The sequence below is a fragment of the Carcharodon carcharias genome, chromosome 31 (genome assembly GCF_017639515.1).
Source record: "Carcharodon carcharias isolate sCarCar2 chromosome 31, sCarCar2.pri, whole genome shotgun sequence".
NCBI classification, from domain to species: Eukaryota; Metazoa; Chordata; class Chondrichthyes; order Lamniformes; family Lamnidae; genus Carcharodon; species Carcharodon carcharias.
Genome location: NC_054497.1, coordinates 21,606,178 through 21,621,219, shown reverse-complemented (window position 1 = coordinate 21,621,219; position 15,042 = coordinate 21,606,178). Strand labels below are relative to the sequence as shown.

Genomic DNA, 15,042 nt, shown 5'->3' with positions numbered 1-15,042 from the left:
TCATCTGTGCCGCCAGGATAAGGCAACCATCTCATCACTCTAAACTCTCACACTCACAAGCCCATCACACATTCACTGGCATCTCACTCACTGCCAGCTCAAGGGACATCACCACTCACTCTCTCTCACACACCCTCACATCTTTATCTCATCTGGCCTCATCTCCTCTGGAGACTGCCTCCTCAGCCCTCACCATCTTGAGGCCACTTGCACAGATCAACATGTGCCCCCCCCCCCCCCCCCCCCACACACACACACACACACACACCCTGGGATACCCCCCTTCCCCAGTACAGCCTTCATCCAGCAGCCTCTACCCTTGCCTGAGGCCCCTTCTCCCCCTTCCCAAGCAAGCCCTAGCCCAGCAGCCATTGAGAAGCCACCCACATATGGCTGATCTGGTGGGCAGAGACTTGCCCGTGATGTGGTGCTGGGTCTGTGAAGCCTGGCGCTGATGTCTGCGAGGGCTGACTTGAAGTCCAGGGTGAAGTGCAGCCTGCCGGACGCCGGTCACTCATGCTTTGTTGTGAAACGTGTTGGCTTGTTTCCCCACTGGTGTGGGCGGACAGTCCAGTAGGGGGTGGTGGGGGGAGGGGGGTGGGGATGAGTCCGGAGGGCTGGCCTTTTACTGCAGATGTTTTACAATGAGGCTCAGCAACATCCAGTGGCAGGAAACACAACGCGCCATTAACAGGCAGAGCAGACGATCACAAACTGCTTTCATGACACGGTGAAACTGATTTCTGGCCTTCTCACCACATTGTCCACTCAGGCCACTGAACTCAGCCAACGCCGGCAAATCCCAGCTTCAGTGTCACTGACCTTGGATTTATTGGTCCATTTCCAGCTCATTTACACAAGGTCCTGGGAGTGTGTCAGTATTTACACAAGGTCCCTGAGAGTGTGTCAGTATTTACACAGGGTGCCTGGGAGTGTGTCAGTATTTACACAAGGTCCCTGGGAGTGTGTCAGTATTTACACAGGGTCCTGGGAGTGTGTCAGTATTTACACAAGGTCCCTGAGTGTGTGTCAGTATTTACACAAGGTCCCTGAGAGTGTGTCAGTATTTACACAGGGTCCTGGGAGTGTGTCAGTATTTACACAAGGTCCCTGAGTGTGTGTCAGTATTTACACAGGGTCCTGGGAGTGTGTCAGTATTTACACAAGGTCCCTGAGTGTGTGTCAGTATTTACACAAGGTCCCTGAGAGTGTGTCAGTATTTACACAGGGTCCCTGGGAGTGTGTCAGTATTTACACAGGGTCCCTGGGAGTGTGTCAGTATTTACACAGGGTCCCGGGGAGTGTGTCAGTATTTACACAGGGTCCCTGGGAGTGTGTCAGTATTTACACAGGGTGCCTGGGAGTGTGTCAGTATTTACACAGGGTCCCGGGGAGTGTGTCAGTATTTACACAGGGTCCCTGGGAGTGTGTCAGTATTTACACAGGGTCCCTGGGAGTGTGTCAGTATTTACACAGGGTCCCGGGGAGCGTGTCAGTATTTACACAGGGTCCTGGGAGTGTGTCAGTATTTACACAGGGTCCCTGGGAGTGTGTCAGTATTTACAGAGTGTCCTGGGAGTGTGTCAGTATTTACACAGGGTCCTTGGGAGTGTGTCAGTATTTACACAGGGTCCCTGGGAGTGTGTCAGTATTTACACAGGGTCCTGGGAGTGTGTCAGTATTTACACAGGGTCCCTGGGAGTGTGTCAGTATTTACACAGGGTCCCTGGGAGTGTGTCAGTATTTATACAGGGTGCCTGGGAGTGTGTCAGTATTTACACAGGGTCCTAGGAGTGTGTCAGTATTTACAGAGTGTCCTGGGAGTGTGTCAGTATTTACACAGGGTCCTAGGAGTGTGTCAGTATTTACACAGGGTCCCGGGGAGTGTGTCAGTATTTACACAGGGTCCTGGGAGTGTGTCAGTATTTACACAGGGTGCCTGGGAGTGTGTCAGTATTTACACAGGGTCCTGGGAGTGTGTCAGTATTTACACAAGGTCCTTGGGAGTGTGTCAGTATTTACACAGGGTCCTTGGGAGTGTGTTGGTATTTACAGAGGGTCCTGGGAGTGTGTCAGTATTTACACAGGGTCCTTGGGAGTGTCAGTATTTACACAGGGTCCTTGGGAGAGTGTCGGTATTTACAGAGGGTCCTGGGAGTGTGTCAGTATTTACACAGGGTCCTTGGGAGTGTGTCGGTATTTACAGAGTGTCCTGGGAGTGTGTCATTATTTACACAGGGTCCTTGGGAGTGTGTCAGTATTTATAGAGAAGGTTGATGAACAATGGCAGACGTTTAAGAAAATAGTTCTTGACTCACAACAAAGATATATCCCAGTGAGGAAGAAGGATTCTAGGAAGGGGATAAACCAACCATGGTTAACCAAGGAAGTTAAGGATAGTATCAAATTGAAAGAAAAATATACAATGTGTCAAAGGTTAGTTATAAGCCCGAGAATTTGGAAAGTCTTAAAAACCAACAAAAGATCACCAACAAAATAATAAAGAAGGAGAAAATAAACTTTGAGGGTAAACTAGCAAGTAATGTAAAAATGGACAGTAAGAGCTTCTTTAAATATATAAAAGGGAAGAGAGAGGCCAAAGTGAACATAGGCCCACTAGAGAATGAGGCTGGGGAAATAACAGTGGGGAACCAGGAAATGGCAGAGGAGTTAAATAAATACTTTGCATCAGTCTTCACGGTAGAAGACACTAATAGCATTCCAAAGATACTAATTAATCAAGGGGCAAAAGGTGGGGGAAGAAGTAAATACAATAACTATCACTAGAAAAAAAGTACTAGGGAAATTAATGGGCTAAAGGCTGATAAATCCCCTGGACCTGATGGGTTGCATCCTAGGATGTTAAAGGAAGTAGCTACAGAGATAGTGGATGCACTGGTAGTAATCTTCCAAAAATCCTTAGATTCTGGAAAAGTCCCAGAAGATTGGAAAACTGCCAATATAATGCCCTTATTTAAAAAGGGAGGGAGACAAAATTAGGTAACTATAGGCCAGTTAGCTTAACATCCATCATTGGGAAAACGTTAGACTCTATTATGAAGGATGTAATAACAGAGCATTTGGAAATATATAATATAATCAAACAGAGTCAGCATGGTTTCATGAAGGGGAAATCATACCCAACAAATTTATTAGAATTCTTTGAGTGGGTAACAAACAGGATAGATAAAGGGGAACCAATAGATGTAATATATTTGCATTTCCAAAAGGTGTTTGATAAGGTACCACACATAAGACTACTTAATAAGAGCCCATGGTGTTGGGGGTAGTATATTAGCATGGATAGAGGATTGGCTAACCAATAGAAGACAGAGAGTTGGGAAAGGGGGGCACTTTCAGGATGGCAACCTGGAGTGCCACAGGGTTCAGTGCTGGGGCCACAATTATTTACAATATATAATAATGACTTAGATAAGAGAAGTGAATGTACTATCGCCAAGTTCACGGATAACACAAACACAGGTGGGAAGACAAGTGATGAGGATGGTACAAAGAGTCTACAGAGGGATATAGACAGGTTAAGTGAGTGGGCAAAAACTTGGCAGATGGAATATAGTTGGGAAAATGTGAGGTTATGTAATTTGGCAGGAAGGATAGAGGAGCTGAATATTATTTAAATAGAGAAAGACAGTAGAAAGCTCAGCACAGAGGGATTTGGGAGTCCTCATGCATTAATCCCAGAAAGCTAGCATACAAGTTCAACAGGGAATAGGGAAGTCAAGTGGAATGTTGGCCTTTATTTCAAAGGGAATGGAGTATAAAAATAGGGAAGTCTTGCTAAAACTATACAAGGCACTAGCTAGACAACATCTAGAATATAAATAAAAACAAAAAAACTGCGGATGCTGGAAATCCAAAACAAAAACAGAATTACCTGGAAAAACTCAGCAGGTCTGGCAGCATCGGCGGAGAAGAAAAGAGTTGACGTTTCGAGTCCTCATGACCCTTCGACAGAACTTGAGTTCGAGTCCCTATTCATCTAGAATACTGTGAACAGCTTTGGTCCCCTTATCTAAGGAAAAGATATACTGGCATTGGAGGGAGTCCAGATGTTCACTAGGCTGATCCTGAGTATGGAGTGATTTTCTTATGAGGAGAGGTTGAGTAGGTTGGGCCTGTACTCAATGGAGTTTAGAAGAATGAGAGGTGATCTCATATAAGATTCTTAGGGGACTTGACAGGGTATTTGCTGAGAGGTTGTTTCCCCTTGTGGGAGGGTCTAGGACCAGAGGGCATAATCTCAGAGTAAAGGGTCACCCATTTGAGACGGAGATGAAGAGGAATTTCTTCTCTCAGCAGCTAGTTAATCTGTGGAATTCTTTACTGTAGAGGGCTGTAGAGGCTGGGTCATTAAGTATATTCAAGGCTGAGACAGACAGATTTTTAATCAGCGAGGGAATCAAGGGTTACGGGGAAAAGACAAGAAAATGGATTTGAGGATTATCAGATCAGCCATGACCTTATTGAATGGTGGCGCAGACTTGATGGGCTGAATGGCCTCCTTCTGCTCCTAAGGCTTATGGCCTTATGATTGCTGATGGTTGAGAATATCATTGAATAAGTAGAAATTCAGCAGTTTGTAATCACCCTTATGCGGTACAATAGGAGCCACGCCACCACAAGGGCGGTGGTAGAGAGAACCATCGGTCTACTCAAGATGTACTTCCAATGCCTGGACGGTTTGGGGTCTCACTCCAGTACCCCCCAGATCATGTGCCGCTGGTAGTGGTTGCTATGCTGCGCTCTCCACAATCTGGCACTGGAAAGGGGGGAACGCAGCGGATGATGAAGACATTGACACAGATGCTCTGGCTGCACACGATGAGTCCGAGGATGAGCACACTCAGGAGAACGCTGAGGGGGTAGACACTGACCAAGGCAACCTCCAGGGAGGCAGGGACACTCGGGAGGCTTTGATCCAACAAACCTTCAGCTAGCCCACCAAACATGGACCTTCAACACATGCCTGGGCTGCAGGCTCCATACTCGATACCCTGAGAGCACCATCTGCCTGGTTAGGAACATTAACTATGTCCTTGTCAGTAAAGCTCAATGACAAACTAGTCACTCATAACATCATGGGTTCCTGTCCACCTGCAGAAGTGAAGAATCACCCTGAGCCTTGTTCACAGTTAAAGCATTTAATGTTTTCATAAAACAAAACAGAAAAGAAACTTCATCCACAGGTGTTGAGCTGCAAACCGACTAATAATCAACTAACAGCGGGGCAACAGAAAACCACCAATGAGAAGCTCGTGGTGTGTCTAAGGTGCTTACTTTTTTGGGTGCTACGTCTGGGTGCTCCCCCCTTGCTGGCACTGGCATTCGAGACAGCCTGCTCACTCTGTTGCCCTCGATGATCTTGGCAGACGCCGTCTGGCCTGTGGAGCCTGCGCTGGCCCCACCTGGGAGGGAGCTGCCAGTTCCACAGCTGGCATCTCCCCCGTCACCGCAGCCTCATCGGATGCCAGGGTCACTGGCAGAGAGGCGGAGGAGCTGCTGCCATCATCCGGAGCGCCCTGAGAGGTGCCCACAGAGACGACAGGCAGCTCATGCGCCAACGTGAGGTCGCTTCGGACCTTCCTGCTCACCATTGATGGATGGGCACCGAGCTGGGACACTGGGTGAGGCTGAAAGGAAGAACAAGGACATTTGATTAGTTGAAGTCCTGACTCTGTTAATGTTCATGCCTGGCCCCCGGATCAGGATGCGCTCCTCCTTCTGTAATCAGTGGGAGACCCATGTTGGAAACTGAATTCAGTAAACAGTGGAACGGTTGCACTGACAGATATTGTGATCTCAGTGCATGGCACTCTTGTCCCCCACTGGCACCCCAACCTCACTGCTACCAGTTGACCCCGGGCGCAGGGCACCTCTCCAGCTCGAGAGCCTCTTGCTCGGATCTGGTGAGAATCGCCAACTGTGCCAGCCCTCTGCCAGTCCGCACCCGCTCAGAGTTACCGTTTGTGGTCTTCTCCTGAAAAGGAGAGAGGAGCATTGATTAATCCACCCTTAACCTGGATCGCCATCGCATCCCTTCCACCCCCTCCTGAGTGAAACATCGCAGGGCTCCTGTGAATCATGACCCTGAAGCAGCCGCACACTCACCCCCAGCAGCCAGGGCTGGCCCCCTTGCCCAGATGCTGCCTCTGTAACATTTGCCACCCACACTGCATCGCCCTCCAAAGCAAGGAAGCATTACCAGGTCGAGTGCCGGGGGGCAGCAGATGGGTAGCTGCTCTGCCACCTTGAGGTTCCCCTCCCAGTCAGTCAGCATCCTGACCTTGAAATATTTCAGCGTTCCAGCACTGTGCCTGGGTACAGATCCTTGAGGTCACCCCCAAAGCAGTCCTGTGGGTGTAAGTGCACCACGTGCAGCGGGTACGGAAGACAGCTCAGCACCGCCCTCTCAGGGGCAAATAGGCTTGGGCAATAAATGCTGGCCCACCCAGCAAAGGCTACATGCTGTGAACGATTCAATGCAGTAACTCTATTCAGAGTTGGTGGGGGAGGCAGTGGGGTGGGGGTGGGGGGGGGGCAACCTAACCACTGTTGCTAAGTGACCCATGCCAACACGGCACTGACCCTTCCTGATCACAGGAGGGATGTGTAAAATATGAGCGCAAAAAAAAGTCTTTATTTATTTTTTTAATCACTGGTCCGAACCTCATCCCCGCCTGCGGAAGAGGTTTCGCCAAAAATGCAGAGTCCGCTTGGCCTCTTCACCCGCCTGACAACTGAACGGCAGCGAAAAAGTCCAAACAACTAGTCGATTAAGGGCCTTAACAGGCTGATCAGTTGTCAGCCAGCGCGCTGCCGACTCCCACACTCGCCCGCCGGCTGAAATATTGCGCGACTGTGCGATGACGTTGGGATGCTCGCCTGAGGTCATTGGGCGTTATTTTACACTCGCTCGGGTCAGGTGCACGTCTGCCTGACAAGCGCCACATTCTGCCCCTGGACTGCTCTGAGCTGACTGCTCACAGACTTGGAATCGAACCCAACATCGTCAGTTCTGCACAGTCACAAGGCAGCAGCCAGCGCATTTGCAACCGGTAAGAATTCAAGTCTTTGTCCAGTTCCTACTTCTTGGGGCCAGCTATTTTGACCCTGGACCTTCTGCAGACTGCACACCCTTCTCTGTGAATTCAAGCTTCTGCTTGTTCCTAATTTTTACTGGCTCGCTGATCCCTTTTTACAACCCACATCTCCCTTCTATCGCACTGAGGGTGCTGGCTTTGGACTTTATTCCAACAACATGTTGCAGCCTGACTGCTGCTGGAGGGGCTCACTCACTCAATCCCAGCACCAGAGTGAGGGAGTGACACCGCACTCCACCGGAGACTTTACCGTGGAGTTCCATTGATGTTAAGATTAAGCTGTGTTATGTGGCTCCTCTGGTGCCAGGTTTTGTAGAAATTGTGTAGAAATGTGAAAAGGTTGTGTAGAAATGTGAAATCATAGAACGTCTTCTCTTTCTGCAGGCTCTCCAAGCTCGCCAGAAATCCGTTTACTGCACCCTTGACAGTGAGAGAACCAACACCCACGATCACGCCGGAAAAAATAAATCACCAGTGGTGCGTCTAACCTTTTGAACCTTAAACCTTGCTGAAAGGAGGGACATGTTGCTGAAATCTTTCATCTTGCGTTCACCGGGACAAACACAAGAATGCCAAATTTCAAACAATCACCACAATTTATACTACAGGAGTAAAGGGTGCTGATATGTTGGCAAGTCAACTCTGATTGGCTGAGGCGTTGCCATAGGGAAAGCAATGGGGAACTATAGGCTCCCCAAGCTACTGGATAGTTTAGGAAAAGATTCAGGTTGCTTTTGTTTGCAGAAAACAGGCCCCCGTGTATGAATGGATCACTTTGAGCAGGTATAAATGAGCCAAATTATGAGATTACCTGGTTATCCTCTTATCTGGGGACCTGTTCTCCACAAACAAAAGGAGTGTGTTCAAGCCTTGCACCTTTGTGGAATTACACTGGAGCGTGGGGAGCCGGTAGTTCCCTATTGCTTTCTCCATGGCAACACTTCAAAGATAACTTGCTAACCAATCAGCAGTTTTTTCTCCTGTACAATAAATTATTGTGATTGTTTGAAATTTGGCAATCTTGCATTTGCCCTAATGAGTACAAGATGAAAATCTTCAGCAATATGTCTCCCTTCACCACAATATTCATATTCTGTAATACCAAGCGACTGCTTTTAAACCTTGTTCCAGTCATTTCTTATCGCTCTCAGGATAATGGTGTCACTGGCAAGACCAGCATTTATTGACCATCCCTAGTAGGTGGATGTGTCTGTCTGGGTGGTCTCACTGCCTGGTGGACGTGTCTGTCTGGGCGGTCTCACTGTCCAATGGATGTATTTGTCTGGATGGTCTCACTGTCTAGTGGATGTGTCTGTCTGGGCGGTCTCACTGTCCAGTGGATGTGTCTGTCTGAGTGGTCTCACTATCCAGTGGATGTGTCTGTCTGGGCGGTCTCACTGTCCCGTGAATGTGTCTGTCTGGATGGTCTCACTGTCAAGTGAATGTGTCTGTCTGGGTGGTCTCACTGTCCAGTGGATGTGTCTGTCTGGGTGGTCTCACTGTCCAGTGAATGTGTCTGTCTGGGTGGTCTCACTGTCCAGTGGATGTGTCTGTCTGGGCAGTCTCACTGTCTTGGGAATGTGTCTGTCTGGGTGGTCTCACTGTCCAGTGGATGTGTCTGTCTGGGTGGTCTCACTATCCAGTGGATGTGTCTGTCTGGGCAGTCTCACTGTCTTGTGAATGTGTCTGTTTGGGTGGTCTCACTGTCCCGTGAATGTGTCTGTTTGGATGGTCTCACTGTCCAGTGAATGTGTTTGTCTAGGTGGTCTCACTGTCCTGTGAATGTGTCTGTCTGGGTGGTCTCACTGTCCAGTGAATGTGTTTGTCTAGGTGGTCTCACTGTCCAGTGAATGTGTCTGTCTGGGTGGTCTCACTGTCCAGTGGATGTGTCTGTCTGGGCGGTCTCACTGTCTTGTGAATGTGTCTGTTTGGGTGGTCTCACTGTCCCGTGAATGTGTCTGTCTGGATGGTCTCACTGTCCAGTGAATGTGTTTGTCTAGGTGGTCTCACTGTCCAGTGAATGTGTCTGTCTGGGTGGTCTCACTGTCCAGTGAATGTGTCTGTCTGGGTGGTCTCACTGTCCAGTGGATGTGTTTGTCTGGGTGGTCTCACTGTCCAGTGGATGTGTTTGTCTGGGTGGTCTCACTGTCCAGTGAATGTGTCTGTCTGGGTGGTCTCACTGTCCTGTGAATGTGTCTGTCTGGGTGGTCTCATAGACGGACTGATTGGATTGTGGCTCAGAGGTGCGAGAGGCAGCTTGTGTGGGACATGGGAAAAGTCCCATTGGTTCTGCAAGGATCAAACTGTCCACACTTGGGACAGAGTAAAGGGAGGCTGGGCTGGTTTCCCAGCCGCCTCTTCCCAGCTAGTGCAGAGAGACTGAGGCCGGCTTTGGGTGCTTCACTGACCCACTGAGATTAGCTAACTCCACAGCGATCCAGAATTGATCTTCGGATCGACTAGATTCTTCCACTCTGGGAGTGACGCCACCCGCAGGGAGATCCTGGCCGGATCATCGAACACTAACATTGTTTCTCTCCCCTCCCTGTTTTTATTTATTCACAGGAAGCTGGAGCCGACGCTGAGGCTTACGACAGCGTTTATGAGAGTTTCTGAAGACAGTTCCCACGAGAAATGGAACAAGCACAGCCCCCAACCACCCTCGCCCCCAGCAGCGACCATGACTCTCCAGTATACCCTATGGGGCATTGCACACGCTGTGCCCCCAGTCACACCCTGATATTCCGACACTGGCACACAGGTTCCCTCCTCCATCTCCGAAAGCGATTGCCCACCTCTCTTAGGGGCAGATAGATTCCCCGGGGCATAGGTGCAGTCAGAGACTCATAGACATTTACAGCACAGAAGGAGGCCATTCAGCCCATTGTGTCCACACAGGTCAACAAAGACCTGACTACACTAATGCCATTTTCTAGCACTTGGTCCATAGCCCTGGAGGCTATGGCAACATGTTGGGGCTGCAGGGCATGTTCCACTCACTTTCACAACCCAATTCCATTCAAAGTCTTCATATTTTATTTTCATAAAATTAAATTGACTGTAGATGTACGGAGACACACATATACACGCAGATAGACTTACACTTCCACACAAGGAGGCAAAGTGCATACACACGCTTGCTCACACACATATCATTTGCTGCCATGCTTTCAGCTGCCTGGGCAACCCCCACTCTCTCTCCAAACCTGTCCTCTCCCCCAATCTCTGCACCTCATCCAAAAACCCAATTCCTTAGCCAAGCCTTTATTTCAATGATGCCTCTAGGAAGCTGTCAATCCCATGACCACTACCACCTAGAAGGACAAGGGCAGCAGACACATGGGGAACATCACCACCTGGAATTCTCCTCCAAGTCACTCACCATCCTGTCTTGGAAATATATCACCGTTCCTTCACTGTCACTGGGTCAAAATCCTGGAACTCCCTCCCTAACAGCACTGTGGGTGTACCTACACCACATGGACTGCAGCGACTCAAGCAGGGAGCTCACCTCCACCTTCTCAAGGGCAATTAGGGATGAGCGATAAATACTGGCCCAGCCAGCGAAACCCATATGCCATAAATGAATTTTGAAAAGGCACCTTGAGACATTTTTTCTATATTAAAGATGTTACTTTAAATGAAGCTTGTTGATGTCTTGAAGTGACAACTTTTCCAAACAGTTCACGGCCCAGAAGCAGTAAGTGTCCAGCAATAGCCAGAGGGAGAAGGGAGACCCGCTGCAGCAGAGTGGGGGGGGGGGTCAAAGTTTCGAGAGCTAGAAGGACAGAAGTAATCTCCCTGTGGACATGGGTGGGGCTGCAACATGTGACTGAAGCTGCTCTCTGTTGTTACTGGGGACAGACTGAGGCGATTTCAAGCAGACCACGGGTTGGCTAAGCTCTCCTGCCCGCCCAATGGCAGTGGCCAGAAACCTGGACCAATTGACAGTTCATGTTGCGGTAATATTCCCCATCCGATTGCCGGTCAGAGAAAGAGACCTGGCGCTGGGGGTGTTGCAGGGGAGGAACAGAGAGGGTCAGGAGGTGGATTGATTTTTTTTTTTGCCAAAAATATACTTCATTCATAAACTATCTAAAAGTGCAATCCAAACGTGTCAAATTGGACATTAGGGAAAGTGCAATAATATTCAACTTTTCTCCAAAGACCATGTTCATGCTGAAGTGCTCAATATAAGAGTGGTACACGTGATATATACAATATACATCCAGTGTGAGTCGTACAGTCCGACGGGGTCTATACAATTCCCAGTCCCTCGGTGCCCTAGGGCAGAAAGGTCTTAGACAGCGACATTTCCCCATTGAGCCTTTGCGGCAGCTGCCCCAAGCTTTAGTGCGTCCCTCAGCACGTAGTCCTGGACCTTGGAATGTGCTAGTCTGCAACACTCAGTCGGGGACAACTCTTTGCGCTGGAAGACCAACAAGTTTCACCGAGTTGATGATCCTCCAGCTGCAGTTGATGTTTGTCTCAGTGTGTGTCCCTGGGAACAGCCCATAGAGCACAGAGCTCGGGATGAACCTTGACAAAAAACCACAGCATCTCTCTCTCCAGACCGTCTTTCAGAAGATAAATTAATGTCCCTCCTGGTCCCACAGACATCAGCACCCCATAATTGGAGTGGTTTCCCGAGTCTCCTTTATAGCTCGGTCAGTGGGCTCTTCTACATCACGTGACAACAATTGCTACTTATAAAATTATCCCAGGCCCCCTGTTAATGTCAGTGGACCCCAATTTGTTTTAAATTGAATGTACAGCTCAGAAACAGACCAACTGGCTATAAGATGAAGAAATTAGGATATGAGAATAAACAAGCAAAGGATATAAAGAAAGACAGTAAATGCTTCTAGTAGTCCATAAAAAGGAAGAGAGTAGCTAAAGTAAACATTGGTCCCTCAGGGGAGGAAACTGGGGAATTAATGAGAAGCAGGGAAGCGGCAGAGGCTTTGAACAAATATTTTCTATCTGTCTTCACTGTAGAAGAAATTAAAAGCATTGCAATAATAGTGGGAAAATCAAGGGTTCAAAGGGAGGAGGAACATAAACAACCGTGATCATGCTAGAGAAAATGTACTAGGAAAACTAACGGGACTGGAGGCTGACAAGTCCACTGGAATTGATGACCTGCAACCTAGGATCTTAAAAGGAGTGGCTGCCGAGATAGAAGATGCACTGCCTGTAATCTTCCCAAATTCCCTAGATTTTGGAAAAGTTCTAGTGGATTGGAAAACTAAATGTAACACCCTATTCAAGGAGGGAGACAGAAAGCAGGAAACTACTGGCCAGGTGGTCTAACACCTATCGTTGGGAAAATGCTGGAATCCTGTTGTTCTGCCTCTGTTCCTGGGAGGTGGAGAGGCATCTAAGCCACCTCTTCAACAGATAGCCCTTGTCACCCAGCAGCCATCCATCCAGCCGGGCTGGAGCACTGAAGAGCCTCGGCACCTGGGAGTGTCTGAGGATGTAGGCATCATGGGAGCTGCCTGGGTACCTTGCACAGACTTGTAGAATCAGCATCCTGTGATCACACTCTATCTGCACGTTCATGGAGTGAAATCCCTTCCTGTTGACGAAGGCACCCGGCTGACCCTTGATGGCCACGTGTGTGCAGTCAACTGTACCCTGGATACGGGGGAACCCAGTAATCACTGCAAACCCTCTGGCTCGCTCAGCCTGGCTGAGCTTCTGTCACCAGCTTGACACAACTGTGGACAGCTGATTGGGAGACTCCACACAGATCCCGCCACTGACTCCTGGAAAGAGCTGGTGGTATAGTAGTTGAGGGTCACTGTGACCTTCAGAGCCACTGACATGGGATGTCCACACAGCTGGAGCTGATCTCAGGCCAAATCATCTGACAAATGGAGGTCACTGTCTCCCTGGAGAGGCGGAGCCTCCTTCGGCCGTGCACCTCGGACATATTGAGGTAGCTGCATCGCTGCCTGTAAACCCTGGCAGCAGGATAGTGGTGTCTTCTACAGCCCCCTCTGCCTTGGACTACCTGCTGGCCCTGCACCCCTTGTGCCTGCGCCTATCCTCCCACAGGTCACTCCCCTGGGAGCTACATTGAGACACCTGGCCTCCTCTCCCTTCTGCCCCTCTCTTCCTCCTCAGAGGAGGTCCCTCCAGCGGAGACCACAATCCCCATTCCCAGGCTAACAGAAGGCTGTCTGATACCTGGAAGGGCCCACATGGTCTGAATCCTAACACTAGGGTGAGGGTGTGCAGAGTTTAAAAATAAGGGGTTTCCCATTAAAGACAGAGGTGAGGAGGAATTTCTTCTCTCAGAGGGTCATTTGTGTTTGGAATTCTCTCCCCCAGGACGTGCAAGCAGAGGCTGGGCCGCTGATTATATTCAAGGCTGAGTCGGACAGGCTTTTTGACCTACGAGGGGGGTCAAGGGTTATGGGGAAGGAGCAGCAAAGTGGAGCTGTGGACACAATCAGGTCAGCCATGACCTCCGAATGTCCGAGCAGGCCCAAGTGGCCGAGTTGCCCATTCCTGCCAGAAACTTCTTTAGCCAGAGAGTGGTGAATCTCTGGAATTCATTGCCACAGAAGGCTGTGGGGCCAGGTCATTGAGTGTATTTAAGACCAGATAGACAGATAGGTTCTTGATTGGTAAGGGGATCAAAGGTCACGTGGAGAAGGCGGGAGAATGGGGTTGAGAAACTTATCAGCCATGATTTGAATGGCGGAGCAGACTCGATGGGCCGAATGGCCTAATTTCTGCCCCCATGTCTTATGGTCTTATGGTCTACTTAGCGTTGTGCACTGAAAATGTAATTTTTAATGGTTGTGCACCTCAGAGTGCCAGCTACGGTACTGAAGGAAACCGATCTGTTTCGCTAATGTCAAATTTGAGCTGTTACGTGATGTACTTTTGCAAATTATACAAATGAAGATTTTTTTTTGAGGGAAAAGGTCACAGGGACTAGGCCACGTTGGTGGGAACTGCTCACATTTGAATAAGATCATTTGAACATCTGAAGACAGATTTGTGGGGTTTATGGGGCAGAGTGAAGCAGTTCACAGGGGAGCCTGAGAAACACTGGGCCCAGGGGGCGGGGTCATGTTCAACTCCACACGTGGGCATGACGGTTGTAGCCCCCCACCCCCACACCCCCCCCAGATATGTCTGACCTGCAGCTGCTGAGTGACATCCTTGCAAACCAATGGGATGAGCAAGGGGACAGCCCCAGTTCAGAAAGGGCCAATCACCAGCCCGATTTGGTTTTGATTGACATCTCCCTCCGGCGCCCTTCGAGTCAAGGGGGCCCCCCCCCCACCCCCACACCCCAAACACCCACCCCCAACCATGCCGTGCTACGATTGGCTAAGAGGAGATTAAATGCAAATCGGGGCCAGTGTCGCCACGGGAAACACTAAAAAGTCTTACTTTGCCATTGACTTTTGTTCCCAGTAACATTCAAGAGCAATGGCTATAACCAGTCGAACTCCTTACCATGGGGTACCTAACACCATCCAGGTCATGGTGAAGGGCAGCGAGCAAGGAACAGGAATGGATAGGACCTTCTTCACCAAGAGGATCCTATTCAAGCTGTGTGGTTTCGAGGCTGCGGAGATCTACTGCCTACAGGATTGCCCCAGCGCTGGATTTTTTGATGTGGCTTTCAAGCAAGTGGCAGCTTGCGTCAAACTCCTGAAGGTGTTTGAGGAAAAGAAAGACCTGCCAGAAATGAAGATCCTGACGGTGGAGCCGCTCTTTGCTCTGCCGTTGCATCGTGAACGGGTTGCGATGGTGCACCTGTACAACCCCTTCATCCCTGTCGCTGATGTGCTCACCTTCCTTACCAGGTACTTCGATAAGGTTGGGAGCTGCACCGCGGTTAGAGATGATCTGGGGATTTGGACATGTAAATGCCAGGTTAAGGTCACGCTCA

General features: G+C 49.4%; 1 protein-coding gene across 1 annotated transcript in view; it reads left to right on the top strand.

The window, feature by feature from the left end:
* LOC121271728 overlaps positions 1-10,544 on the top strand; it is a 157,036-nt gene extending 146,492 nt beyond the window's left edge. Inside the window, exons 6-7 of the mRNA XM_041177921.1 lie at positions 7,506-7,598; positions 9,687-10,544. Of these exons, the coding sequence (XP_041033855.1) occupies positions 7,506-7,598; positions 9,687-9,737 (144 nt within the window). The 3' untranslated portion in view covers positions 9,738-10,544. The remainder of the gene's footprint in view (positions 1-7,505; positions 7,599-9,686) is intronic.
* The last annotated feature ends 4,498 nt before the right edge of the window (positions 10,545-15,042 follow it).